The sequence below is a fragment of the Castor canadensis genome, chromosome 16 (assembly GCF_047511655.1).
Source record: "Castor canadensis chromosome 16, mCasCan1.hap1v2, whole genome shotgun sequence".
Taxonomy (NCBI): Eukaryota; Metazoa; Chordata; class Mammalia; order Rodentia; family Castoridae; genus Castor; species Castor canadensis.
In genome coordinates, this window is record NC_133401.1 from 15,865,442 (window position 1) to 15,892,501 (window position 27,060).

General features: G+C 49.0%; 1 protein-coding gene across 6 annotated transcripts in view; it reads right to left on the reverse strand.

Annotated features, from left to right (window-relative positions):
• The window catches only part of Ceacam20 (CEA cell adhesion molecule 20), a 41,069-nt gene extending 23,376 nt beyond the window's left edge, over positions 1–17,693 (reverse strand). Inside the window, exons 1-12 of one of the 6 annotated variants that reach the window (XM_074057553.1) lie at positions 17,415–17,693; positions 14,471–14,587; positions 13,672–13,950; positions 13,222–13,503; positions 11,107–11,385; positions 6,970–7,248; positions 4,733–4,844; positions 4,444–4,529; positions 3,073–3,137; positions 2,614–2,649; positions 2,047–2,166; positions 181–300 (exon numbers count right to left, since the gene is read on the reverse strand). In XM_074057553.1, the coding sequence (XP_073913654.1) occupies positions 181–300; positions 2,047–2,166; positions 2,614–2,649; positions 3,073–3,137; positions 4,444–4,529; positions 4,733–4,844; positions 6,970–7,248; positions 11,107–11,385; positions 13,222–13,503; positions 13,672–13,950; positions 14,471–14,587; positions 17,415–17,466 (1,827 nt within the window). In that variant the 5' untranslated portion in view covers positions 17,467–17,693. The remainder of the gene's footprint in view (positions 1–180; positions 301–2,046; positions 2,167–2,613; positions 2,650–3,072; positions 3,138–4,443; positions 4,530–4,732; positions 4,845–6,969; positions 7,249–11,106; positions 11,386–13,221; positions 13,504–13,671; positions 13,951–14,470; positions 14,588–17,414) is intronic. The other 5 variants (XM_074057551.1, XM_074057552.1, XM_074057550.1 and 2 more) reach the window with 5 other exon arrangements.
• Positions 17,694–27,060: the final 9,367 nt, after the last annotated feature.

Below are 27,060 nucleotides of genomic sequence, written 5' to 3' on the forward strand. Positions count from 1 at the left end.
TACAGGCATGGACTGTAAAGGGATGGGTAGATTTATGCAGAAAATAACAGGATGAAAATGGATGAAATGGAGGGAAAAAGACTTCTAAGTGAAATTCTGTTGGGAGTTTATCATGAAGACTTCAACAGGGAACAAGGCACACAGAGCCTATCTGCCTAAAGACAGCATGGCATAAAATACCTCGTATTCTGTCTCTGTATTGTCTTCTGGAACAGAGTGGACACGTGGATGCATCTGGAGTTTGGGCGCTGGATTTCTGGGGCCAGAAATGTGGCCTCCGAAGGCTGGAGGTGGTTCCATCTGCAAGTGGGCAGAGAGGTAAGGTGTGACCCACATCTTAGACTGTTTGAAAAGCCACAGAGAGGAAGGGATCTACCCAAGATCTCATGGAGAATCAGAAATAGAGAAAGATTAGAACCCAGACCCGTGGCTGGCAGGAGCTCTCTCTTTACTTCTGCTACATCAGCAGCCTCTCCTCCCAGCCTCCTTCACACTCGGCATGACCAGGCCATTGCCACCTCATGGGAATCCAATTATAAGCCCTAGATTCAAAGTGCAAAGAATCAAGATTCCCTGTGATTTTGAGGCCCTGTTCCCCTCCTCCCTGACGCTGGGATACACGATGAAGGGTGATTTCCTGAGCAAATCAAACATAAAAATCTCAGACTGCAATTACCCTACAGCTCCCTTGATCAAATTGTTAGGGACCACATGCCTGGTAGAACTGTTCCGTGAATTCTGACAGCATCACTGGGGCAGATCAAGTTGTAAAGAGGTCATAGTGCTTGGGAGTGGGGTCAGACACCCCAGATATTCTCAGAGAGAGTTTCAGCCTCAAAGATAGTTATAGTTCAGCCTGGCACTGTAATCCTAGCTATTAGGGAGGCTGAAACTGTGAGGATTGGGGTTTGAGGCCAGCTCAGCAAATAGTTTGCAAGACCCCATCTCCAAAATAACCAGAGCAAAATGAGCTGGAGATGTGGCTCAAGCAGTAGAGCGCTTGCTCTGCAAGTACAAAGCCTTGAGTTCAAATACCAGTCTCTCCAAAACTTTTTTAAAATCCCTAACCAAGACATACAGGACATCCACATGATTTGAGAATGGTTCATCTGTCGATTACGCTAATACCACCACCCTCTGCGTCATCCCCATGCTAAGGAACTGTCCAGTGAACAACAGGGAACACAGCTGTCCTCTACTCAAGCCGGCACATCAAGCAGCACTAAAGAACTAAAGTTCTGTGACCCTAAACCCTACCCTTTCCACCCCAATAAAAGTGTCCCTGGAACCAACACCCAGCTTTGGTCTGCCTCCATCTTCTGCCTCCTCTGGAAAAACCTGGGTTGGTCACTAGCTCCTTCAGAATACAGAACCAAAAGCCCAGTACTGGACCTGGCGTCATCCAGCCAAGCCTTACACCAGGATGCTGTCGCCTGAGTTCTCTGGAGGAGTTCCACTAATCCCTAATTCTCTGAGCTTGCTATTGGCACTTTGGTTCACTTGGATGGACTCATAGTTTTCATGCTTTTAAGTGATTTAACCGTCATATCGCTCTTCATTTGCTGCCAGGAAACTCAAAGACAAATAAGAGGGATGGGGACAGATACCACGGAGGTCCAGCATAGTTTTACTTTTTACCTAAGCTGTGATTTCCTTCTATTGTTAAAAATATTTTTCTTAGCTGGGCTTAGTGGTGCATGTCTGTAATTCCAGCACTTGGGAGGCTGAGACAGGAGAATCAGAGAGCCCCTTCTACTGGAGAGAGGGAGAGAGAGAGAGAAGGGGGAAATGAGGAGGAGTTGAGGGAAGGAAGTGAAATTGACAGAAAAGAAGTGGTCAGAGTGAAAGCAAATTGGATGCACATAGAATGAAGTACAATGAGGGGACCTAAAGGAACAGGGTGAAATTCACTAGAAATGACAGGATGGAATGCAACCAAAATGATTTAGGGAACTTGTTGGTAGATCATCAAAAACACTTCAGCCAGGATAAAGGCACACAGGGGACAGCCTTCTATCTGCTTAAAGACAGCATGGCCTAAAATACCTCGTAGTCTGTCTCTGTATTATTTTCTGGAACAGAGCGGACCGGTGGACGCATCGGGGGGTTTGGCGCTGGATTTCCAGGGCTAGAAAAGTGACCTCCAAGGGCTGAAGGTGGTTCCATCTGCAGGTGAGCAGAGAAATAAGGTGTGACCCCAGTCAAAGACTGCCTGAAGACCCAGAGAGAGGAAGGGAGTCACCCAGGGCCCTGCAGAAAGTCAGATTTAGAGAAGGATTAGACCTGAAAACCCAGAGCCGCAGCTGGCAGCAGCTCTCTCTTTACTTCTGCTACATCAGCAGCCTCTCATCCCAGCTTCCTTCCCACCTGGCATGGCCAGGCCATTGCCACCTCACTGGGATCCAATTATAAGCTCTAGATTAGTGGTCAAAAGAATCTAGCAGGAGACAGAGTCTTGGAGTCTGACCTGGCTTCCTGTGAACATGGGACATGTCCCCTCCTCCCTGACCTGGCAATGCACTATGAAGAGCAATTTCTTGGGTTTGTCAAACATAAAATTTTTACTCTGCAATTACCCTACAGCTTCTTCATCAATCCAGAGGGACTACATACCTCAAAGGACTCTTCTGTGAGTGCTGATGGCAGTGTCTAGAGGGAGATCAAGTTGTAAAGTGGACGTAGGTCTTGGGAGGGGTAGACACCCTCAGATGTGCTCAGAAAAAGTTTCATCCTCAAAGGTAGGTAAATCTCCCAGCCAGCCACCAGTGGCTTATGCCTGTAATCCCAGCTACTTAGGAGACTGAGACTGGGAAAATGGAGGTCCGAGGCCAACCCTGGCAACTAGGTCACAAGATCCCATCTCCAAATAACCAGAGCAAAATGGACTTGAGGAGTAGCTCTAGCAGTAGAAACCAGGGGGAGGAGAGGCACAGAGAACCCCAGCTGCCCCAGATTTCCCCAAGCCATAGTGCCAGCCCCTCAACCTAGAGGGAAGGATTGGACCAGCTCTGTGGGGCTGGAGAAGAACCAGAAAGCCAGGGCTTCAGGGGGGTCCCTCTGGAGTTCACCCACCTTTTTGACTCCAATCTGGTCCCAGGCCTCAGACACATTGTCATACACAGGTCTCCTTGGCTTATCTAAGAAAAGTGAATTCCAGCACAGAGCTAGAATTAGGATGAGAACTGGAGGTGGGGCTGTTTTCCTGGACCCCTATCCACCCCAAGACTCTCCCATCTTATTTCTGGTGACCTTATCCTAAGAACGTCCTGGAAATCAAATTCTGGGTTAAATAAATCTATTTGGTGACACAGATGAGGTAAGAAATCCAAGTCATACTGCCAGTTAGATGTGCCATGGGACCTGCGAACCCTGCATGGGTTTAGCCCTTTATCCCACACACACACACACCCCTTGGTCTTGCTTTTTGTTCTCTGTAAAATGGAACTGGATTGGATTATTTCAAGAGAGGCTTCCAAATCATGAGGCTCATTCCTTCAGAATCCAAGATCCAGACATGGAAAAGACGCCTCATTGTCAACAGGTGTAGTGCCATACATCTGTAATCCCAGCACTCAGGAAGCTAAGGTGGGAAGACCACGAGCTCCAGGCCTAGGCTACATAGGAAGCCCCTGTCTGAAAAAAAACAAAATAAGAAGCCAGGTGCCTAGCTACTTGGGAGGCTGAGATTGGGAGGATGAAGGTTTGAGACTAGCCTAAGCAGAGAATTCACAAGACTCCATGTCAACTAATAGCTGGGTGTGGTGGCACACACCTGTCATCCCAGTTATACAGGAGGCTGGATTATAAGGATTGTAGTTCCAGGCCAGCTCCAGCAAAAAAAAAGGGGGAGACCCCCATCTCGACAGAAAAAAACTGTGCATGGTGGTGCACACCTGTCATCCCAGCAACAGTGGGAAGCTAAAATAGGAGGATAGTGGTCCCGGCAAAAAGTGAGACCTTGTCTGCAAAATAACCAGGGCACAAAGGGCTACAGGCACGGCTCAAGCAGTAGAGTTCCTGCTTCACAATGCAAAGCCCTGAATTCAAACCCCAGTACTGCAAAAAAAAAAAAAAGTCTCATTTCACTTTCAGTCACCTTCCATCCATCTGCAGAGGACACGTGGACAAATTAAGAGACTGGGTTTGGGTTCAGCAGGAAGGAATGTAGTGATTTATCTGCTCTGTCTACAACAACCAACTAATAAGGTTTCCCATGACCAAGGAAGGGCAGAATGCCCTCATGTTATCCTGCAGTGTTCCTAACTCCTGTCTCTACATCACCCGTATTCCAGATGTGGACACTGAGGCTTGGGGAGAGCAGGGCTTGCCCGTGATCCAACAGTAACCCCAGGACAGAGCTGAGAGGAGGGGCCTGGGTTCCCAGCAGCAGCCTGGTCCCCAGTCCTCACCACCGCCTGGAGTATCAGCCGTGGAGTCACTTACTGGGTCTGGACTCTGTGGGGGGCCTCCTCTCAAAGGTGGGTTGTGTGGCCTCAGGAACAAGGATAGCTGTTGAGCTCCTGCAGGGCCTGAAATCCCAAAGCCCTCATTATTCTGTACAGCTAGTGCGTGCCCACCTGCATAGGCTCTGTCTATACCCCGTGTCCATTCTTGGACACTACCTCCAAGATAGCCCTGAAGTCTCAGGTCTCACTGAGCCTGGGACCCGGCTCAGCACCACGGTCAGCAACCCTCCCCTGCTGGCCACTCCTTCCCCCTCTTCCCTCATTACCTTAGGGCACTCCTGGTGTACAGGAAATACCCCAGTCCTATGACAATGACGAGCAGGATACCAACAATGATGCCAGCGATGACCCCTGCAGACAGGGAGGATGACTCGGGACCTGGGTAAAGAGAAAGAATCAAGACCCAGGCCTGCTGGGCGCCGGTGGTTCACACCTGTACTCCTAGCTACTCAGAAGGCAGAGATCAGGAGGACTGTGGTTTGAAGCCAGCCTGGGGAAATAGTTCATGAGACCCTATCTCGAAAAAACTCACCACAAAAAAGGGCTTGCAGAGTGGCTCAAGTGGTAGAGCACCTGCCTACCAAGCATGAAGCCCTGAGTTCTAACCCCAGTGCCACCAAAATGGAAAAGACTGAGGTCTGGCCCACTCTCATCCTTGTCCCCAGTCCCTTTCCTAAGCTTGTGGTCTGTCTGCTGATATTTTAAGAGTAACTAATTTGCCAGTCATTTGGGTGGGGGGGTGGAGCAGCTGGTGCTATGAAGGGGATCGTTTCTGAACTCAGTGAACCTGTGTTCAAGTCTCAGCTGTGTGGTTTTGCACACACTACTCTGTGCTTTGGTTTTCTCCTCTGTAAAATGGGAATGGTAGTGCGTACTTTACAGGGCTGCTGGAAAGAGCAAACATATACATCTTCACATTCAATGCATTCACAGTGTTTGGAGCCATGGAGAGTTGCTGTGATTCATCCTGCTGATAGGATGATGGAGCAGGGATGTGAATTTCACCCCTCCCACAGAGGAGGCATGGGCCAGACAAAAGGGCCTCAGGAACCAGAAGCCTGGCTCTCCCTGGGATGGAGCCCCTCGACTCTTGGAGGCCGTGGTGACCCCAGACAAGTGAATTCATTCCAGAGCCTCATTCCCTCCTCTGCGGATTGAGGGAAATGGTAACCACTTCACAGGATGTTACAAAGATGAGGTGAGATTACAAATGTCACTTCTTGGCATACAGAAGGTGATTAATATGTGGCAGTTAGCATTAATAATGACCTGATGTTTGCCCCTGCCCTGCCCTTCCTTCCCTTCCCTTCCCTGTACTGGGATTGGAATCCAGGGTCCCACACATGCTAGGCAGGGGCTCTACCACTGATCCATACCCCCAGTCCTTTTGTTTGCCTTTTGTTTTTTAGTCAGGGTATCGCTAACTTTCCCTGGGCTGGCCTTGAACTCACAATCCTCCTGCCTCCACTACACCTGGTTTTGCTCATCACACTTCTACCAGAACCTTTCTCAAAGGAGTGAAATTCAACCACCAGGATTACCAGGGCGGCCATGAGGGTCTGGGGTATGAGAAAGAGGCTGTTAGGAGAGTCAGGGGAGACTTCCTGGGATGCTCAGATGTTGTTAGTTTTATTCAGAAGCTCCCTTTCTTCTTCTCCTTCTCCTTTTTAGTGGTATTAGTAGGCAGGCACCGTACTACTTGAGCCACACACCAGCCCTGAATTTCCATTTCTTCATATGTCAAACAAAGATAACCTAACCCTAACCCTAAATTTTTTGAGGGGACTAAATGGGACCATGCATAAAAATACCAGAGCATTGCCTGACACTAAGTAGGTGCCTGATAGATACTCTAAGCACCAAGAGCTCTTCATTCCCCATCTCATTCAAACTCAACAGCATCCCTGTGAGTCTCAAACTCACTAACTTGCTCCTCCTCCTCCATATGTAGATGATCCTCACAAGAAAAGAAGCTTATTTCGGAGATTAAGTGAGGTAACTTGGAAGCGGCATGGGGCCCTCAGCTTAGTGGACAACTGCTAAATGTTGGGTTCAACTCCCTGCATCTCAGGCTTTCCTCTGTACAATGGAGATACCAACTGGCTCCCCTCCTAACTGGCTGATAGAGTAGGGAACACTCTATCAGCCTGTAGTTCCAGCACTCTGGAGGCTGAGGCAAGAGGAGTGCGAGTTCAAGGCCAGTCTGGACTATATAGCAAGACTCTCACAAAACAAAACAAACAAAAAAGTAAGCATCACCAACCCCATTGACAGGTAAGAAAACTGAGGCACAGAACAGCCAGGAGACAGTAGGCAGGAAGTGGAGGTTTTAGGGCCTGCACATTCAGATCTGGGATTCAATGCCTCTAGACTGGGAACCTACCCATGCTCTACATCTGCTGTCACACTCTCGCCCGTGACAGGGGAAGAGTAGGTGGCGGGGGTCACACAGGGAAAGGCCACTTGGATCCCAGGGGAAGGTGCTTCCTTCTGAGACACTCACCCACCACCTTGACCATGACGGAGGCAGAGCGGGCCAGGCTGGTGACGGCGTTGAAGGCTGTGCAGTTGTAGTTCCCCTCGTGTTCCCAGCTCAGGACATCAATGGTCAGCTGTGATCCCACATGCACCCAGGGGAAGGCCTCCAGGGTCCAGTTATACTCACAGCCTGGCTCAGATTCGGCCCAACAATGCAGGGTCAGGTTGGAGTTGAACCTCGCCTTGATGGTGCTGACAACTGTGGTTGCCGTCCCACTGGTGATGCTCACTCGGTCAGGGCCATCTGTATGCACAGCCAAACATTAGCCACCCTGGTCTCCATTGGCAAGTTACCCATTCTGCCCCTTCTGCTTCCACCCTGGAAACTTTGCTCTCAATTCGAGCTAAAGGAATTCCAGTCTTCATCCTGAAAAACAAAGGCTCTTCCTGGTTTGGTTTGGTTTGGTTTTGAGACAGGGTCTCACAGCCCCAACTAGGCTCGAACTCACAATCCTCCTGCCTCAGCCTTGCAAGTACTGGGATTACAGATGTGCACCACCACACCCACCAACAAAGGCTCTTCCAACTACAGGTGAAAGGAATCGCGGCAGGAGAAAATGAAAGTGTTCCCTTTGGCTCTGAGCTGCCCAAGAGCGTGTGGTCCACACTATAGGGACAAAAACTCTCTGTGTTTGCAAAAGTGAATTCAAACAAAGACGTCACAGAGGACACCAGGCTTCAGAAATTGTCTAACACCGTGTGCTCTCAATGCCATAAACTTTGTAATTCCAGAAGAGAATCAGTGGCCCTCTGTTCTCCTCCCACGTAACTGAAGGAAACAAATGAAAGTAGCTGTTAGACTTCCCACCCAAACGAAAAGAGTGTGAGAGCCACGTCTTCTTTCAGTGACTGGGAACTGTCCCATCCTCCACACAGCAGCCCGAAGAGTCTGTCCAAGAACACACTTGTCACTATTCCCTCCTCTGTGTGGAACCCTCCATAGCTAGTGTCCTTGGGACAAAGCCCAGGGTCAATGAGGTCATCTACAACCTGACCCTGGTAAATTACAGGTGACCACACAATCCCACTTCCCAGACCTTTCCACATTTCCTACTCTTAATCCAGGACAAGACGCTCCCAGGATATTCCAGCTTTGTCACACTCTGTCTTGCCTCAGAGCCATCGCACACCCCTCTCTTGCTTCTGGAACGTTCTTCCCTAACCTTATCCTACTCACCCTTAGCATTTTATGGTGGCCATGACCCTTCCCGATAAGTATCCCCATGCTCTCGGGACCGGGGCTCCCTATGGGCTCCCACATCTCCTTTCACTACGGCAACATTTATCGTACTCTCATATGTAACCTTGACTGTCAACTGGAGTGGATTGAGAGACACCTAGGAGATTAGGAAACACACTTCTGGGTGTTTCTATGAGGGGGTTTCCAGAGATGATTAGATCATGAGGCTCTGGCCTAATCAATCACTTAATTCATTGATGGATTCAGAATTTTTTTTTTTGGTGGAACTGGGATTTGAACCCAGAGCCACAAGCTTGCTAGGCAGGTACTTGAGCCACGACACCAGCCTGGATTCAGAATTCGAATAGACTATTGGAAGGTGGTAGGCATGTGGAAGGTGGGGCCTGGATGCAGGAAGTACGTCACAGGGGCGTGGCTTTGAAGGGCATATATTAGCCCCGCCCCTTCCTGCCCCTTCTCTACTTCCCGGGGGCCACAAGGTGAGCAGCTTTCCTTCCCCATGTCCTTCTGCCATGATGCTCTACCTCACCATAGGCCCAGAAACCTGGAGTCAGCTGAGCGTGGGCTGAAACCTCTGAAACTGAACTCAAATCAACATTTCCTCCTTCGAAGTAGTTCTGTCAGGCATTTTGTCACAGTGCCCAAAAAAACTGACAAAGACAGAAAATTGGTACCAGAAGTGGGGTCCTTGCTGTGACTGCTACCCGACTGCGTGACTCAGAAGCCTTTGGGAGTGGCTTGGGGGAGGAATTTGGCAATGTTTGGAGAATGCTGTAAGCAGAGTTAAATGGTGACTCTGGCACTGCTCAGAAGACCACTGACAGGACACTGAGCCAAATAAATCTTTCCCCCTTTTTTTTTCTTTTTTTTGGTAGTATGGAGGTGTGAAGTTGGAGCCTCCCGCTTGCTAGGCAGGCGCTCTATCATTTGAACCACACCACCAGCCCTTTTTGCTTTCATTACTTTTTAAATAGAGTCTTGCATTTATGCCTGGAACACAATACTCCTAGTTACACTTCTCTTGTAGCTGGGATGACAGGCACCCACCACCATGCCCAGACTTGTTTTTTGGTTAAGATAAGGTCTTAAGAATTTTTTCCCCAGGCTGACCTTGAATCTCAATCCTTCCAATCGAGTAGCTAGGATTATAGACATGAGCCACCACACCCATCCCTCCTTTTAAATTATTCTCTTGGGTATTTGCACAACAACAACAACAAAACTAACACACCTGAGTTTTGATGTCCCTAACCTCAGCAAGCTGTGAGCACTGAAAATCACCGCTGTGGTCCTCAACTGCCCAACATGTTACTCAGCAGAGGGAGAACACAAAATAAATGCCCGGGGTTTCATGTCTAAGGAAGAAAGGGAAGGGGAGAGAGCAACAGAAAAGTGGAAAAAAAGAGAAAAGTATACAGGAATTATGACACACACCTGTAATCCCAGACTTGGGAGGCTGAGGCAGGAAGATGGAGAGTTTGAGGCCAGCCTGGGCGACATAACAAGACCCTGTCTCAGAGAGAGCGAGAGAGAGAGAGAGAGAGAATGAGAGGAGAGGTAGGAAAGAGGGAGGAGTGAGAGAAGGAAGTGGAGAGAGGAGGAAGGGAGGGAACAGAGAGGAAGGAGAGCAGGAGGAAGGAGAGAGGGAGGAGAAAACAAGGGAGGAGGGAGGAAAGAGAGAAGGAGGACAGAGGGAGGGAGGGAAGAGGAGAAAGAGAACTTAAGCCCTGTCCCCATAAGCCCCTGTTACCTAAGGATAAAGTGGTCCTATATTTTGTCCCCCTACAAAACCACTTCTTTGCATCTTCTCCATCTTGGTTCCTGGTCCTATATCCTTTGTGTAGCTCAGGCAAAAGGCCTTGGAAGTCATTCTGGACCCTTCTCTTCCTCTTTTAGGTCAAACAGCAGCATGTGCTGTGAGTTGTGTATCCTAAAGACATTCACAATCTGACCACATGCCATCACCTCCAAGCCACCACCTTGCCCCAGACTCATCTCTCACTGGACAATGGTGGCCACCATGAGAAGTCACCTTGAAGACCACCAATGACAGCAGTATCATTAACTAAAGACTCAGTTGCTAGGTCCTGAATTCCACCCCCAGCCCTCCCACAGGCTGCACCTACACCCTGACACAATGGGGAAACTGAGGCAGATCCTTACTGAGGGATACAGGAGGTGCTGACAGCCTTCATATGTGTCTTAGACTACATGGCCATCCAGACACTCCTGTCCACCCTTCCTTTCCTCTCCTTTTCACTTGTGGCTCAGTCTGACAGCTCCCAAACCTTCCACATCTGCCTCCCTGGTTAGTTACACGGGAGCAGTTCCCAAAATAAAATCTTCTCAGGTATAATCCCATTAATCCTATCCTGGATCCGCATCTCCAGCGACCCAGATGAACACAACTCCTGTCTTACAGCCCCCTGCTTCTCTCCTACTTCCATCCTTGCCATGAGATCCAGTGAAAACCTGTGTGGTTCTGACTCTCTTCTACTTAGAACCATCTGTGGCTCCCATGCTCTCCTGGCCCAGAGGGCTTTGTGTGACCTGGCCCTCAGCCCCCTAAATGACTTCTAACTCTTTTATCCTTCCACTGTCCCCATAATTCCCTCTTCTCTGATCACCAGGCCTCCTGATGTTTCCTCCCACACACTAGACACAGCTCCACCTCTTCTGCCATTCCGTCCCCCCTGACTTCCATTCTTTGGCCACCTGCCTGGCTCACCCCTGCTTACATCTGTGTGCCACACCAGAACACAAGCTGTGTGAGGGCCAGTACTTGGCCTTGGCCAGTCCCCAAATTCACACCTGGCACAGATCAATGACAAAATGAAAGACAAGAAGGAAAAAGCTTAAAGAGAAGAGAGACAGGAGAAAGTCCAGACTCTGGTGACTCACAGCTGATGTTCAGCCTGAGGGGGTCACTCCGAGCTTGGCTGCCCCTGTGCCATATCTCACACTTATAGGGCCCTGTGTCGTCCCGCCGGAGGCCATGGATGACCAGCGTCTTGTTGTCGCTGGACAGTGCCAGGTGCTCACTGGGAAGGAGGGGCTGATCACCCACAAACCACTGGATGCTGACCCACTTGTGGCTGGTTTGGCAGGTCAGGGACACAGAGCTTGCGTTTTCCATGAGATGCAGACTCGGGGGCCTCACTTGAGGTGGGGTCAGTAATTCTGGAAACACATGGAGATCCAGGGTCAAGTTCAAGGACCCTTCCTCAGTGTTCTGCCTGTGTAGGGCCAAAAGCGTTTTCCAGGTGTGTCTGGGTGTATTGTGAGTGATGTGTCTGTGTATTGTGAGTAGAGTGTGTATTGTGAGTGGAGTGTGTATTGTGTGTATTGTGAGTGGAGTGTGTGAGTGCTTAAGAGCTAGTTCTGTAAGGTGCTTCTCTTGTGGTAAGTGAGTGGTTGTGTGATGACTGTGTGACTGACTATGTTACGGGTTTTGTATGGTGGAGAGTACGTTGTATGTATATCTTGTGTGTGTGAGCACGTACTTTGTGCCTGCTGTATGTGGTATGTGTGCTGCAAATGTGAGGTGTGTGTGTTACATGTATATATTTTCTGCATACAAGTGCATGTTCTATGTCTGATATTATATATGTTGTATTATGAACTGTATATTGTGTGTACACGCTTTGTATATAATTGTGTTGTGTGTACGGTGTGTGTGTACATTTTGTCAGTTGGATAGATGATAGATGATAAATAGATAGGTAGATAGATAAATGATAGATAGATTAACAGATAGATAGATGATAGATAGATAAGTGGATAGGTAGGCAGATAGATAGGTAGATAGATAGATAGGTAGATATAGATGCACTGAGGGTGCTGAATGCACAGTATGCAATGCATTTTCCTTGTTATATGTTTTTTTTGGGGGGGAGATTACTGAGGACCCAATCCGGGGCCTTGTGCATACCAGGTAAGTTCTCTACCACTGTGCTATGCCCCTGACCCTTTGTATTTATTTTTGAGATAGGGTCTCACTAGGTTTGCTGAGGTTGGCCTCAAACTCACTATTCTTCTGCCTCCATTTCCCAAGTAGCTGGGATTACAGGCGTGTACCACCATGCCTGGCTTCTGTATCATGTGTCTTAAGTATCTGAGCTGTTGAGTGGTTCCAATGTTGGGTGGATGTCGAGTGTCTGTGATGTGTATGTGTTGTGTGTCTGTTGTGGGCATGTGTTTTAGCTGAGAGTGTGTCATGTGTCTATGGTATTGTTTATTGCATACATGTATGTGAAATACGCCTTGTTTGTGTGTGTCATGTGTGTTAAGAATCTGTGTATTGATTCTTACTGTGTGAGTGATTCTGTGTATTGATTCTTACTGTGCAACCTGTGTGAGTTGCAGGTTTGTGTGTCTAGTATATGTATGTGTTGCTGTCTTTGATGTGTCATATACTTTGTGTTGAGTGTGTTTCATATGTCCATCGTGTGCATGTTACATGTATTTGTGTTGTGTGAGAGTGTATCACGTCTGGTATTGTATCTTATACCTATGCATTGTATGTGAGCTGCATGTGTTCCATACATGTGTTGTGCTATGTGTGTGGATATTATTTGTGTGTGTGGCCCTGAGTGGATGGAGTGTTTGTCAGTGTAGAAAATCAACCTCCTCACTTCCAGACAATCAAATCCAGCCAGCCATGAGGAGACAATAGGGTCTTGTGCAGGACGTGCCAAGATGGGAGTTGGGTTCCTCCCTGAGGTCGAAGCCCTGCTCGGCCACCAGCCTAGTAGGAAATCCCCACTCTCCCAGTTCCTCCTCAAACCCTGGGTGCTATGTGGCTCTTACTTTATCCTGAGCCAGCTTCCTTGAGACTCTAATGACAACCTTTGTTCCTCTGTCTGGAACACAGCACAGACATCCCACGTGCAACCCCATATCCATCCAGGCCCACAGAATATCCAAAAGGCTCAGATTAATTTCTCAGTCCCTTCTGATACCATCAGCCCCTGGTATGCAGAGGAAAAAGGACAGAAGCCAGCAAAGGAGCCTCACCAAGGACTCGAACTTCAAGCGCACCCAGGAGAGACAGCTGGGTGATGTTGTTGGATACCAGGCACCTGTACATGCCCTCATGTTCCTTGGACACGCCTTGGACAGTTAGCGTGCTCGTGTTCGTGGTAGGAGGTGAGATCGAGTCACTGGGAGATACCAGGTGTGCGTGGGGGCGAGACTGCGTTTCCACCTGGACGTTCATGGTGGCGCCCTCCAGTACCTCAACCACCTCCCCATTGGGTACACCCGACACCAGCTTGATTTCAACGGAGTCAGGACCAGCTGGGAGGACAGGAACAATCATGGCAGTGACCATATCGTCAGCAACAACTCCTCTTACAGGGCCTCAGGAAGTCAGTAATGCTGTATTTCTCCCCTGCCCACTCAGGCTGTGGATCAAATGCAAGGAAGTGAGTGTGGGTGAGGGGCTGGGAGAAGGGAAAGACTCACAGTTCACATGCAGGAAGGTGAGGTCACTACTCTGGACCTCAAGGGTACTCCACACTTCACACTGGTAAGACCCAGCGTCCTCCCGCTGGACAGTGAGGATGGTGAGAGTCTTGTTATCCTCAGACAGCAGCATGCGCTCATTAAACACAAGTGGGAGACTGTTGAAGACCCAGTGGATGGTGACATTGACGTCCGCGGTGCTACAGGTGAAGGTCACCATGCCCCTATGCTCTATGACCGTGTCCTGGTTCACTGAAATGGTGGGCTTGGCCAGCGGTTCTGTATAGGATGAAAGCAAGAGGGGGAGACATAGGCAGAAACACAGCCAGAGGAAGAGCAAGACACGGCCACAGAGGGACCGAAAGGGGCAGGAAGGGACTGGATGGACCAGATGACACCCTGGAGCTGCACTGGCTGGCCTCAAATGCCAGACCTACTGCTGGTTCTAGGCAGGGCAACTTCCTCCCCGTCTCCACGCCCCACAGGACAGTGTGAGAGACTGGGACACCAGAATGGCTCCCTCAGTACCGGCTGCAGAGAGGGGAAAGCTCTTAAGGACGCCAACAAGAAGCCCCTATCCACTTCTCAGCCATCACTCCCTGCCTGGGGCTTGGCATATCCCCCGTCCATCCCTCTAGCCCCGCCCCCAAGACCAGTGATTGGACCAGTCGTTGACAGCCCCTAGCTGGACCAATCAGATTCATCCCCTTGGGGAGGGGGTGAAACCCAGAGGAGCGATGTCGGTGAAGACAGATCAGAAAGACAGCCTTGGGGTCTGTGCCCACGCCTCTGCATCTACCGTGAAGCTGGGTTGTCCAGGGGGTCTCCAAACCGAGAACAACATCCTTCTCCGTTTGGGTGGCACTGGAGGTGGCCTGGGCAGCGGCTGGAGGACTGCATGTGGTCAGAAGTGAGGCTGGAAGGGAAGAGAGGAGGTGTTCAGGGAGAGAGAGGTGGAATGGAGGCCAGGGTGGTCTGGGTTTTTGGGTTTTTGTTTTGTTTTTTTTTTTTTGGTGGGGGCGGTGGGACTGAGATTTGAACGCAGGGCTCTGTGCTTGCAAAGCAGGTGCTCTACTACTTGAGCCACACCTCCAGTCCATTTTGCTCTGGTTATTTTGGAGGTGGGGGGGGGGTCTCTCAAACTATTTGCCCAGGGCTGGCCTTGAAATTTGATCCTCCCAATCTCAGCCTCCAAAGTAGCTAGGATTACAGATGTGAGCCACTGGCGCCCAGTCCTAAGGTCGCAAATGTGTCCTTCTATCCCTAGAGGCTGTGTTTTTTTCTTTTTTGTGTGTAGTACTGAGGATTGAACCCAGGGCCACTTTACTAGGTAAGCCCTCTACCACTTGAGCCACGACCCCAGCCCTTTGCTTTTTTTTTTTTCTTTTTTTTCCAAGATATGGTCTTGCTAACTTTGCCCAGGCTGACCTCAAACTCATGAGCCTCCTGTCTCTGCCTCCCAATTAGCTAGGATTACAGGTGTCTGTCACCACACCCAGCTCCTAGAGGCGTTTCCTAACTATCATTTACTGACTGTGTGAGTTTTGGCATGTATTTATCTTCTCTGAGCCTTGATTTGCTGAGTTGTAAGATGGCCTTTACATCACCTGCACCCCAGGGTTCTGGCAGGGCGCTGACATATTGGCAAGCTTTACAACCCGCTCCACAATGGTCACCGTGTCCTTGTCAACCATTCTTACTCTTTTGAGATGCATGAGGGTTCCCCTCATTTCACAGAGAGAAATAGGTGCCCAGACAGGTGAAGTCACTTCCCAAGACCATCTCCTAAATGCAGAAGTTAAACTTGAACTTGGCCTGCCAGTCCTTGAAGGCTGAGCTGTTAACACCCTGTGATTCTACCTCCAACACAGAAACAGGCACAGAGCCAACCCCTGATAAATGGGAGCGTCTACTGTTACCTCTGATGGGAGAATTTATCTTTGATACTTCCTTGGACTTGATATTGGGACAGCCCTTGCTTGAGACAGGAAAGAGAAGGGACAAAGTCACAGAAGTTCCTGGTTCACCATATGGTCATTCTGCACACACAGTCACAGAGGCTGGAAGAGATGCTGGGCCCGGGTAGGTGGGGACCCAAGCCCACAGCCATGCTCAGGTACAGTCTTGACGCCTCTCACCTTCCTGTGAGCTCAACTTACAGAGGTTGCCACCAGGCCCCTCTCCACTCGCCAAAGACCTCAGTTTGGGGCCCAGAAGCAGCGCTTCCTGCCTGTAATCCCAGGCTGGGCAAAAAGGTCACAAGACCCTATCTCAGAAAAACAAGTGGTGGTGCACAGTGGACCACGCCTGTAATCCCAGCTCCTCGGGAAGAACAGGTAGGAAGATCGTGGTTCAAGGCCATTGCCCTCTGGGGAAATGGAGGAGAGACCCTATCTGAAAAGTTACAGTTAAAAGGGCTGGGGGCATGGCTCAAGGGGTAGAGTGTCTGCCTAGCAAGTGCAAGGCCTTGGGTTCCATCCCCAGGCCTGCCTCTTGGCCAGACCTGCTGGGACAGGAAGCATTTGCCTCCCGCTCCTTCCTTCTAGAAAGGTCCTGACTGTCCTCCCAGGAGGAGACAAACCCACAGACACGGCTGGGAACTCTGAGCACCCCAAGAGGATCCCAAGTTTGCATGGCCACCCAGGCAGGCAGGATGCTCCAGCCAGAGAGGGGAACCCAGCCCAGCAAGGCTGGCTGAGGCCTCGCCTCTGCCCGGGACCCACTTCCAAACCGTTTCCTACCTCCAAATGCTTTTCTTGTCAAAATATTCTGGCTTCTCCTTTTTGTTGTGGGTTCAGGGTTTTTGCCCTTTTTTCACTGGTGGGGTGGAACCCAGGGCCTTGCGCTTGCTAGGCAGGTGCTCTACCACTTGAGCCATGCCCCCCATCCTTTTTCATTTTTCAGACAGTCTCACTAACTTTTTGCTCAGGCTAGCTTTTTTTTTTTTTTGGACACAACTGGGGTTTAAACTCAGGGCCTTAGACTTGTCAGGCAGGCACTCTGTCACTTGAGCCTCTCCACCAGCCCTTTTTTCGATGGGTTTTACGATAAGGTCTTGCTAGCCATTTGCCCAGGCTGACTTTGAACCTTGATGCTCCTGATCTCTGCCTTCTGAGTTGATAGGATTACAGACGTGAGCCCTCGGCACCCAGTTTCAGGCTGGCCTTAAACACATGATTCTCCTGCCTCTGCTTCCTAAGTAGATGGGATTACAGATGTATGCTACCACACTCAGCCTTGTCTCAGGTGTTTTTTAGTGAAGAATTTCACATCCATTCCCTGTCCTGATGCTTGGGCCACTCAGGCTTGGACATCCTCCCTCTGCCTGCTTCACTGTCTGTCCTTCTGTCTCTGTTATGCCCCAGTTCTTTCCCCACCTATCTTTCTCTCTGACTCTCTCTGTCTCTCCCTCCTTCCTCCCTCTGTCTTTCTTTCTTTTTGTCCCTGTATAGTTTTCTCTCTGTCTCCTACCCATCTCTGTTTCCCCTTGATACAGTTTCTTTCTCTCTCTCTCTCTCTCTCTCTCTCTCTCTCTCTCTCTCTCTCTCTGTATTTTTGCCTCTTTCTCCCTGGCCTGCTTTTGTCTCCTTTTGTGATCCTTCTTGATCTGTCTTTATCAGTGTCTTTATCTGTCTCTGTCTGCCTCTGCCTGTCTCTTTCTGCAAACACGCACATGCACACAGAGACAACTGGGCACACACAGCCCCTCCAGCCCAGCCGTCTGCAGGAAGCAGGGCTCTCACCTGACAGCAGGATGCCTGTCCACCGATGGCACCATAGGTCAGCAGGCCCCATGGGTCCTAGCGCCAGGCCTCAGAGTGCCAGGCCGTTGGTCTCCAAGGTTCACATGCAGGCTCGGGCCCAACTCCAGCCACCCGCCAGCCCTGGGCTCTTCCCTCCTGCCCTGTGGCAACCTCTCTATGATGACAGCTGACAGAATGGCGGGGGAAGGGAAGGAACTTTGTCCTCATCTTGCCCTTCACCCCCTTACTGCACCCCCGCCCTGGCTCACTTTTCTTCTCTACCTAACAGACAGAAGAAATTCCAGGAACCCTGAGGACCAGGAACTAAGACTGTTAAGGCCATCAGCAATGACAACAATAAAAATCGTGACAGCCATTACTCAGAGCTTAGTAAAACCAGGCCTGTTGCCAAAATCACCATGAACAGCCTACAGATGACAGCTTGTGTGTCATGCAGATTCTTATGGGAGACTAAGGCTCTGGGGTCAGATAGTAGGACACACACAGGGCAGGGCTGGGAAACCCCAGAGAAGCCTGGCCTAGTCTGGGGACCAGATGACAGGGAGGACTTCCTGGAGGAGGGGGACATCTGAGCATGTTCAGTAGATGAGAGCTGTTGGTCAAAACAAAAAGGAATCATGGACTGGGCATGGTGGTTCACACCTATAATCCCAGCACTGGGGAGGCTGAGGCAGGAAGGTCATGAGTTTGAGTTCAGCCTGGGGCTACAGAGTGAGCCCTATCTCAAAATAAAGAGCTGGGGGTACAGTTCAGTGGTAGAGCACTTGCCTAGTATGTGGGGGGCCCTGGGTTTCATCCCCAGTACTGAAAAGAAAGAAAGGAGGGAGGGGGAGAGGGAGAGACACAGAGAGAGAGACAGAGAGACAGAGACAGAGAGAGAGAACTTAAAGACAAATCCTGGGCCCAGTCTTCAAATCTCCCTGCCAGCACAGCACCACTTCCACCTGAACCATCACAGTCATCCTCTCACTCCCTCTCTGGAGCTCCAGTAACTACCTAAGCTGGCTTATGTCCTTCCTCTACTCCTGTGTCACTCAGAGTGAAAGCCAACATCCTGTGGTGGCCCACGAGGCCCCAACATGATCCAATGCTCTGCCCAATCTCCCACTGCCCCCAGCTCCATCCACTCCAGCCACACTGGCCTCTCCGCTGGTCTATGAACACTCACAGCCCAGCCTCTGCCTCAGGACCTTTGCACTTGCTTTTCTCTCTGCCCAAACTCTTTCCAAAATATCCACGTGGCTTCCTCACTCCCCTCGCTCAGGTTCTCACGCAGGTGAGCCCTCCTCTGAGCACCCTGAAGTAGGACATCCACCCGCTGGGCACCCCAGGACCTCCTTGCTCACACCTCTGGTGTATTTATCTCCAAAATATTGTCATCTGACATATTCTGTGCCACCTGGTGTGTTTATTGATTGTCGGCCTCCCCCCAATGTCAGGTGCGTGCAGACAGGGAATGTTTTTTCTTTTTTGTTTTTAATTCTTTTTTTGTACATTTTAATGAGTTTCATTATGACATTTTCATCGTGCGTGCAAGGCAATTTGTCATATTCACCCCTTCATTACTCTGTCTTGTCCCCCCTTCCCCCTCCTCTTCCCTAATAGACTCCCTTCTACCTTTCATGCATTTTTTAAAATCCTTATTTTTCTTCCTAGAACTGGTTTATTTCATTTAACAAGATGAACTCCAGTTCCATCCATTTTCCTGCAAATGACATGCTCTCATTGGTTATGGCTGAATAATACTCTATTGTGCATACATAACACATTTTCTTTGTCCATTCTTCAGTTTATGGGCACCTGGGCTGATTCCATGACTTGGGCATTGTGAACAGCACTGCAGTAAACGTGGTGTGCAGGTGTCTCTGCTGTATGCTCACTTACACTCCCTCAGGTACACACAGGAGGGGTATCGAGGGATCATACGGTAGTTCTCTTTTTGAGGAACCTCCATCCTGATTTCCATAGTGGCTACACTAATTTAACAACAGTGTATAGGGGTTCGTTTTCCCCCACATCCTCGCCAGCACTTGTTCTTGCTGTTTCCTTGATGTCAGCTAGGGTAGGATGGAATCTTACTGTCGTTTGATTTGTATTTCTTTTATGGTTAAGGATTCTTCATGGATTCATTCATTAGCCATTTGTACTTCTTCTTTGAGAATTGTCTGTTTAATTCATTTATCCTTTAATTGATTGGGTGATTTGTACTTTTGATGTTTAGTTGTTTGAGCTCTTGATATATGCTGTCTATTAATCCTTGTCTCAGATGTATAGCTGGTAAAGGTTTCCTTCCATTCTGTAGGCTGTCTCTTCACCCTGGTAACTGTACCCTTTGATGTGCAAAACCTTTGTAATTTGGTGCACTCCCATTGGGGACCAAGGTTTTGGGGGGATTTTTGTCTTTTTTTTTTTTTTTTTTTTTTTGGTGAGACCCACTTGGGTTTGAACTCAGGGCTTCACACTTGCAAAGCAGGCATTCCACTGCTTGAGCCACACCCCAGTCCATTTTTCTCTGGTTATTTTGGAGATGGGTCTCAAGAACTATTTGCCCAGGCTGGCCGAACCATGATCCTCCCGATCTCAGCCTCCCAAGTAGCTGGGATTACAGGCGTGAGCCACTGGCACAGGGCAAGTGTTCTGTCTGCTTCATTTGCCATCAAACGCACAAAGCATACAACAGTGCCTGGAACACAGTAGGCACTCAGCACACACTTTGTGAATGAATGTGTGAGACCCCACATCGCAGGCTTTATTGAATCCAGATTAAGTGGGCTTTGTCATTCTTGTGACACACAGGCAGGTCATCAGGGTAAGGGCAGTCCCAGCCACACAGCTCCCAAAGAGCAGAGAGGAGATCCAGACCCACATCCCACATCAAAGCCCATGTCTTGTTTCTGCTTTGTTTTTGTCTGTTTATTTGTTTTTGCCGAGGATAGAACCCGGGGTCTTGCTCATGCTAGGTAAGTACTCTAGCACTGAGTGACATCCTCAGCCCTTGTTTTTATGAGACAAGTTCTCACTTTGTAGCCCAGGCTGACCTTGAATATGATATCCTCTTGCCTCTGCATCCCAAGTGCTGGGATTACAGGTGTGTGCCACCGTGCCCAGCCAAAGCCCATGTACTTAACCATTGTGCTGTACTCCTGAGGCCCTTTGGAGTGACTGGTGTCCTCCTCAACCCTATGACCTTTAACTCTCCCGCTCCCCACCTGCAAGGAAGTTCCAGTCAAGTGAACAGGACTGCACAAGTGGACAAATAATTCCAGAGAAGTTTAAACTCCTTTCAGAATGCAGTAACTGACCAAGCCTGCTCAGGTGTCCCTAACCTCAAACACTCGACAGAAGTCACTGATTGCTGATGGCCACAGAGCCCCAGATACCTCTGAAAATAAGGTGAAACTAGGTGTGGTGGTGCACACCTGTAATTCCACACAGCAGGATCACGAGTTTGAGGCCAGCCTGGGCTGCACGCCAAGACCCTGTCTCAAAAAATGAAGAATCTGTTGAAACGGTTCCAGGAATGGGGGGAGGGGGAATAAAGGAGAATGACAGAGGGGGTGAATTCAACTATGATATGTTGTAAGAACTTTTGTAAATATCATAATGTACTCCCAGTACAACAATAATAATTTTTTTTTAAAAATAAAGAAGCCAGGCACTCGTGGTTCATGGTTGTAATCCTAGCTACTTGGCAGACTGAGATTGGGAGCATCAAGGTTCAAGGCCAGACCAGGCAAATAGTTCACAAGACACCATCTCCACTCTCCAAAATAACCAGAGCAAAACAGACCGGAGGTGTGGCTCAAGCGGTAGAGAGCTTGGTTTGCAGGCGTGAAGCCCTGAGTTGAAACCCCAGTCCTAACCCCCCGCCCCCCGCCAAAAAAAAAGAAAATGCAGTGGAAGTTGCATGACCTGAATCAAAGCTACAGTGTCCCTCAGAAAACACACATATACACACAACTCACCACACAATGCCAGAGACCCTTTCCAAAAAAACCCACGCCCAGACACACCGCTAAACTGCGGAAAACCAACAACAAAAGAAAAAAGACTTGAAAAGCATCCAGAGGAGAAACCAACTGTGCCCTTATGGGAACAGTAACCCACATGGCAGCAGGTTTCTCATCAGAAACCGTGAGGGCCAAAAGGAAGTGGCACTGCATTTTGTAAAGAACTGTCAATCCAGAGTTCTGGATCCAGTGGAAATATTCTTTGGGATGTTTCTGGATCCAGTGGAAATATTCTTTGGGAATGAAGACGGAATAAAGTGGCATTGTGGGTGGCCCGGACTAACCTTGATCCGCTCTCTAAGGCCATGCAGCCTGCACGTCCTTTTGTGTGTGTAACATTGTACAAGCAGTAGCTGTAAACGCTGTGTCCAACGCTGGGCACCTGCACGAAAGGCAATTTCCCAGCTGGACAGTAGGTGGCGCCGCTGCCTAGGATTAGAGATGCTCCCTCCCCCCAATCCCCAGCTAAAAGGGGAGTGACACTGTTGTCCACACAGCTTTGGACTTTACTGTGGCTTGGAAAGTCACCTGAAATATTTTGGGTTACAAAAAAAATTCACAAGGAAATGACAGTCTAGAAGATCCAATATTGGATCTAGAAGTTCTAGTGTTAGTTCTGAATGATTTTTTTTTTAATTGCTTGGGATGGAACCTAGGGCGTTGTGCACACTAAGCAAGTGCTCTGCCACAGAGCTACAGCTCTGATCTTTTTTATTGTTTTATTTTAAGAAAAGTTCTCACTAAATTGCCCAGGCTAGCCTAGAACTTGAAATCCTTCTGCCTCTGCCTCCCAAGTGCTGGGATTACAGGCGTGAACCACCACAGCTGGCTAGAACAAATGTTTTTATATAGTTCAAATTCTCTTTGGGAATACAGTCAAAAAAGTCTTGTTTACCTTTGGGGAATCTCCTGAACACTTCAACATCACTGGGCATCCACCGTAGTTTCCACAGTTCAATTTTCCTAAATTAAATCTGTCTTCACTACAGAGAAGCTGCAAGAACTGATGATCCCCACCCCCTGACAGCCACACCCTTGTTCAGTCCCTGCTTATTGAGTGTGGACTGTACCTAGTGACTCGATTCTAAAGAGTAAACTACAACAGAAAGTGATGGATGTGGCTGGGAGCAGTGGCTCACTCCTGTAATCCCAGCTACTTGGGAAGCAGAGGTACGAGGATCAGGGCTCAAGTCCAGCCCAGGCAAAGTTAGCGCAAGACCCTGTCTGAATAAAACAAACTGAAAGCAAAGGAACTGGGGCCGTGGCTCAAATGGTAGAGTGCATGCCTAGCAAGCATGAAGCCCTGAACTCAAATACCAGTACCACGTAAAGTGGGGGGGGGGTGCCACTTCTGAGATTAGATTACAAAAACTGTTACTCCCACTCCTTCTCTCTCTCTCTTTGCTACCTGTCCATAGCCAACACCATCAGACTGAGTTTGGAATCAGAACCCCCCCCTCCCCCACAGTAGCATGCTTTTGGGTGACACTGCAGCCCCCACCGACATTCTCCTGTGACAGTCTCCAGGAGAAGAATGTAGCCAAGCTGAGCCCAAATGCTTGATCCCAAAAACCTATGAAGGTTAAGGGTGCAGCTGCAGCTGAGGGTAGAGCACTGGCCTAGCATGCACACAGCCCGGGCTCCCTCCCCAGCATCACCAAAAGAAACAAATGAACAAACACTGAGATAGCTGATTTTTTATCGTCTAGAGTCACTAAGTTTTAGAGTTGCTAGTTATGCAGGAATAGACACAGGTAGCTTGTGGGGTTACTCTGCCCAGCTACTCAGGAGGTAGAGATCAGGAGGATGGCAGTTCCAGGCAAAATGGGCAAAAAGGAGTGAGATCCCAGCTCAACAAACAAGTTGGTAATCCCAGCTACCAGGAGGCATAGGAGGATCACAGTCCCTGGGGAAAAAGCAAGGTCCTACCCAAAAAATAACTAAAGCAAAAAAGGCTGGAGCCATGGCTCAAGTGTTAGAGTGCCCTGACTTCAAACCACAGTACTGCCAAAGAAAAAGCACAATATCCAACATCTCATCAATAACACATTCCTGTCACCCAATCCTCCCACCAAAAATGAAGGGCTAATATTTCAGTTTGCTTTTATTTTATTTTATTGGCAGTCCTGAGGTTTGAACTCAGCACCTCAGACTTGCTAGGCAGGTGCTGTATCACTTAAGCTACAACCCCAGTCCCCGAGTTTGCATTTTTAAAAATTGTCTCCACCTCATGGCCCTCTTTGGTGGAAAGGGAAAAAGAAGGATTATCATCCACTATGAGCTTCTCATCTGATATGCTGAGTTTTGGCTGAGAACATGCAAACAGAAGACAGGGCAGACAGCTGAACTTCAAAAATTATTTTCTAGCCAGGCATGGTGGACACGCCTGTAATCCTAGCTACTCAGGAGGCAGAGATCAGAAGGATTGTGGTTTGAAGCCAGCCCCAGGCAAATAGTTCATGAGACCCTATCTCAAAAAATCCTTCACAAAATAGAGCTGGTGGAGTGGCTCAAGGTGTAGGCCCTAAGTTAAACCCAGTACCGAGAAAAGAAAAAAAAAAAAAAAAGGAAGGAAAGGGAAGATAAAAGAAACTGCAGACTCATCCATAGTGAGGGTATTAGGTGAGTGACTGCCTGAGGAGGCAGAAGCAGCACAGGAGAGTGTGCAGAAAGAAGCAGGAGGAGTTCCTGGGGAGGAGGCATGTGCTCCTTTCTGTGATTGTGGTGATGCCGTCACAGGTGTGTACACATGAAAGCCTCGCCCACTTACACACCTTAAATATACGCAGTTTTGTGAAAACACCTGCAGAATGGAGACCATATATGCAAATCATATATCTGATAAGGGGTTGGATTTCCAGAATATACAGAAAACTCCCAAAACTCAACAACCATATAACAACCCACCTGCCAGGCACCAGTGGCTCACACTTGTAATCCTGGCTACTTGGGAGGCTGAGGTCAGGAGGATCGGAGTTTGGGGCCAGCCTGGGCAAACAGGTTGAGAGATCCCATCTCCAAAATAACCAGAGCAAAACAGACTAGAGGTGTGGCTCAAGTGGTAGAGCACCTGCTTTGTAAGTGCAAAGCCCTGAGTTCAAACCCCAGTCCCACCAAAAAAACTATATATATATATATATATATATATATATATATATATATATATATATATATTAACAAATGATCAAATGTGGAGCACTTCTGGATGTAAAGCCAGGATGATTTCTGGGTGTAAGAGAAAGAGAGGAACTGGAGATGACAAGGACATAGGAGTGAGGCAGAGAGTGGGAAAACCTGATGGCTGAGAACTATGGCTTGCATAGTGATAAAAAATCACATCCGAGACTGCTGATGCTAACAGAGTGACAGTCACATACAGCAGAGTCTGGCTGACCCACAGTCTCCACAGCCTGTGAAAAATGACAGCCCCGTCTGGCCATCCAAGGCCAACGATGCCCTTCCCTTGCCCAACACGTGGGAGGAGTTGCTGAGGCATAACCTGGTCTCCGGAAGTTCACATTAACCCAATTTTCCAGGATGGACCACCCCATGTCCACAGACCCCAGTAAAATCTGCAGATCTTGGTATACCCTCCCAGAGCAGTGTCCACTCTCCTGCCTGGACAGTGTGCTTTCTCTTAGCTTTGCATTAACCACCCTGCTTCTGCCTCAGGCTCCTCTGTGTCCATCCTTGAATTTTTTCTCTGATGAGACCAAAACTTTCTGGCCCCCAGACCTGGTGACCTGAATCCAGTGACAACAGGAAAATGTAGGAAGCGTTGAGGGTGACCGATGAGTGACAGATGGAGACAGTGGAGGCTCTGGGCAGAGCAATGTGGAAATGGACAAGGCTAAGTCACACTTTGAGCTCCCAGGTGGGGTTGAGAAGCACATTGCCACAGGCAGGGGACAACTGAAGGGGTTGCTGAGGGGTCAGAAGGGAGATGAGGACAAGGAAAGGACATCTGGGAGCCAGGAAGTTCCCTAGCCATGATCTGTGGTATCTGTTCATTACTGTGGCGTAAACTTTCCCACCATGGCCAACTTCTGGCTACCAAAGACCTCACGACTGGTTTGCCTTCCTGAATATTTAACAGCCCAACATGCTGCCATGAGTCCCTCTGGCAGTCACTAGAGAGGATGGAGGTGGGAATAACCCTGATATTTAACATCTGGCAGCCCTGCTGTGTCTCAGCTGCCTTATCTGTCCCAGTAAGAAAGGAGAAAACATAGGCTCAGAGAGGCACTTGACTCAAAGTCAGCCACCAGCAAGTGGAGAGCCTGGGATTTGAACCCAGGCCGACAGACTCAATGCCTCACTAGCGTTGATCATGTGGTCAGAAGCTCCCCTTGCCAAGCATTCAGCCCCCAAGAGCCACTTTTCTAGGAGCGTCATCCCTCATAACAATTCTACAAGCAAGGTAGAGACTACTGTTTTCTCCATTGTACAGATGGGGAAACTGAGGTTGCAAAGAACAGGAGCCTGTCACTGCCTAGAGTTAAAAGACCTTGCACCTGGGCAGGTTCCCCCCCCCCACATCTGTGCCCTCAGCCCTGGCTACACCATCAGCAAGTCCCAAATGTCTCCCCCAAGCTCAAAGGCTCATCTCCACACCCCAATTCCCATTGCAATCATTGAATCTTTGTTGAGATGAACTGAGTGGTTTCAGTAGTAAACCTTCCTCTCTTCCTCCCTCCCTCCCACCCTTTCTTCCTTCCTTCCTTCCTCCCTCCTTCATTCACTCACTCACTCCCTTCCTGCTCCTCCTCTTCCTCCTCCCCTTCTTCCTCCTTCTCTCTCTCTCTGTCTCCCCCCACTTCATTCTGACAGAGCCTTGCTACATAGGCCGGGTTAGTCTCAAACTCATGATCGCCCTGCATCAGCCTGCTGAGAGCTGGGATTACAGACAAGCACTACCACTTGGCTTTTAACCGTTCTAGTCCATATTAAGTCATCAACCATTCCTCACATTGTTAAAATCCATCCAGGAGCTCCAGAACTCAACAGGCAGGTGCTTGTTCCTTCTGGGACAATCAGAGCAACTCACAAGTTTCCTGACACATTACAGTGTGTGTGTGAAGAGGGTACTTGAAAGGGGGGGTGAATGAAGATTAAGGTGAGGGAACATGGTTGATGGACTTCATATGCCTACATGAAATAGAACAAAGCAATCTCTTGCGATGGCTTTAAGTGGGGCGGGGAGGTGGTTGATGAGGAGTGATGGTGGGGACAATCTAACCAATGTGCAATATAAACCTGTTTGGAATTATCACAATTAATCTCCCCTGTACAATGAATAGATCGAAGGAAGGAAGGTAGGTAAATGCCAGCACCAGTGGCTCACACCTGTCATCCTAGCTACTCAGGAGGCAGAGATCAGGAGGATTGAGGTTTGAAGTCCGCCCAGGAAAATACTTGGTGAGACCCTATCTCAAAAAAACCCATCACAAAAGAAGGGCTGGTGGAGTGGCTCAAGGTGTAGGCCCTGAGTTCAAGCCCCAGTACCACTAAGAAAAAAAGCAGCATAGGAATGACCACGGGCACCTGTGAAGTAAAAGCCAGGCCCTTACTACCGGTCATCAAAGAACCTCAGAATTACAGGCCCAGGTTCCTGG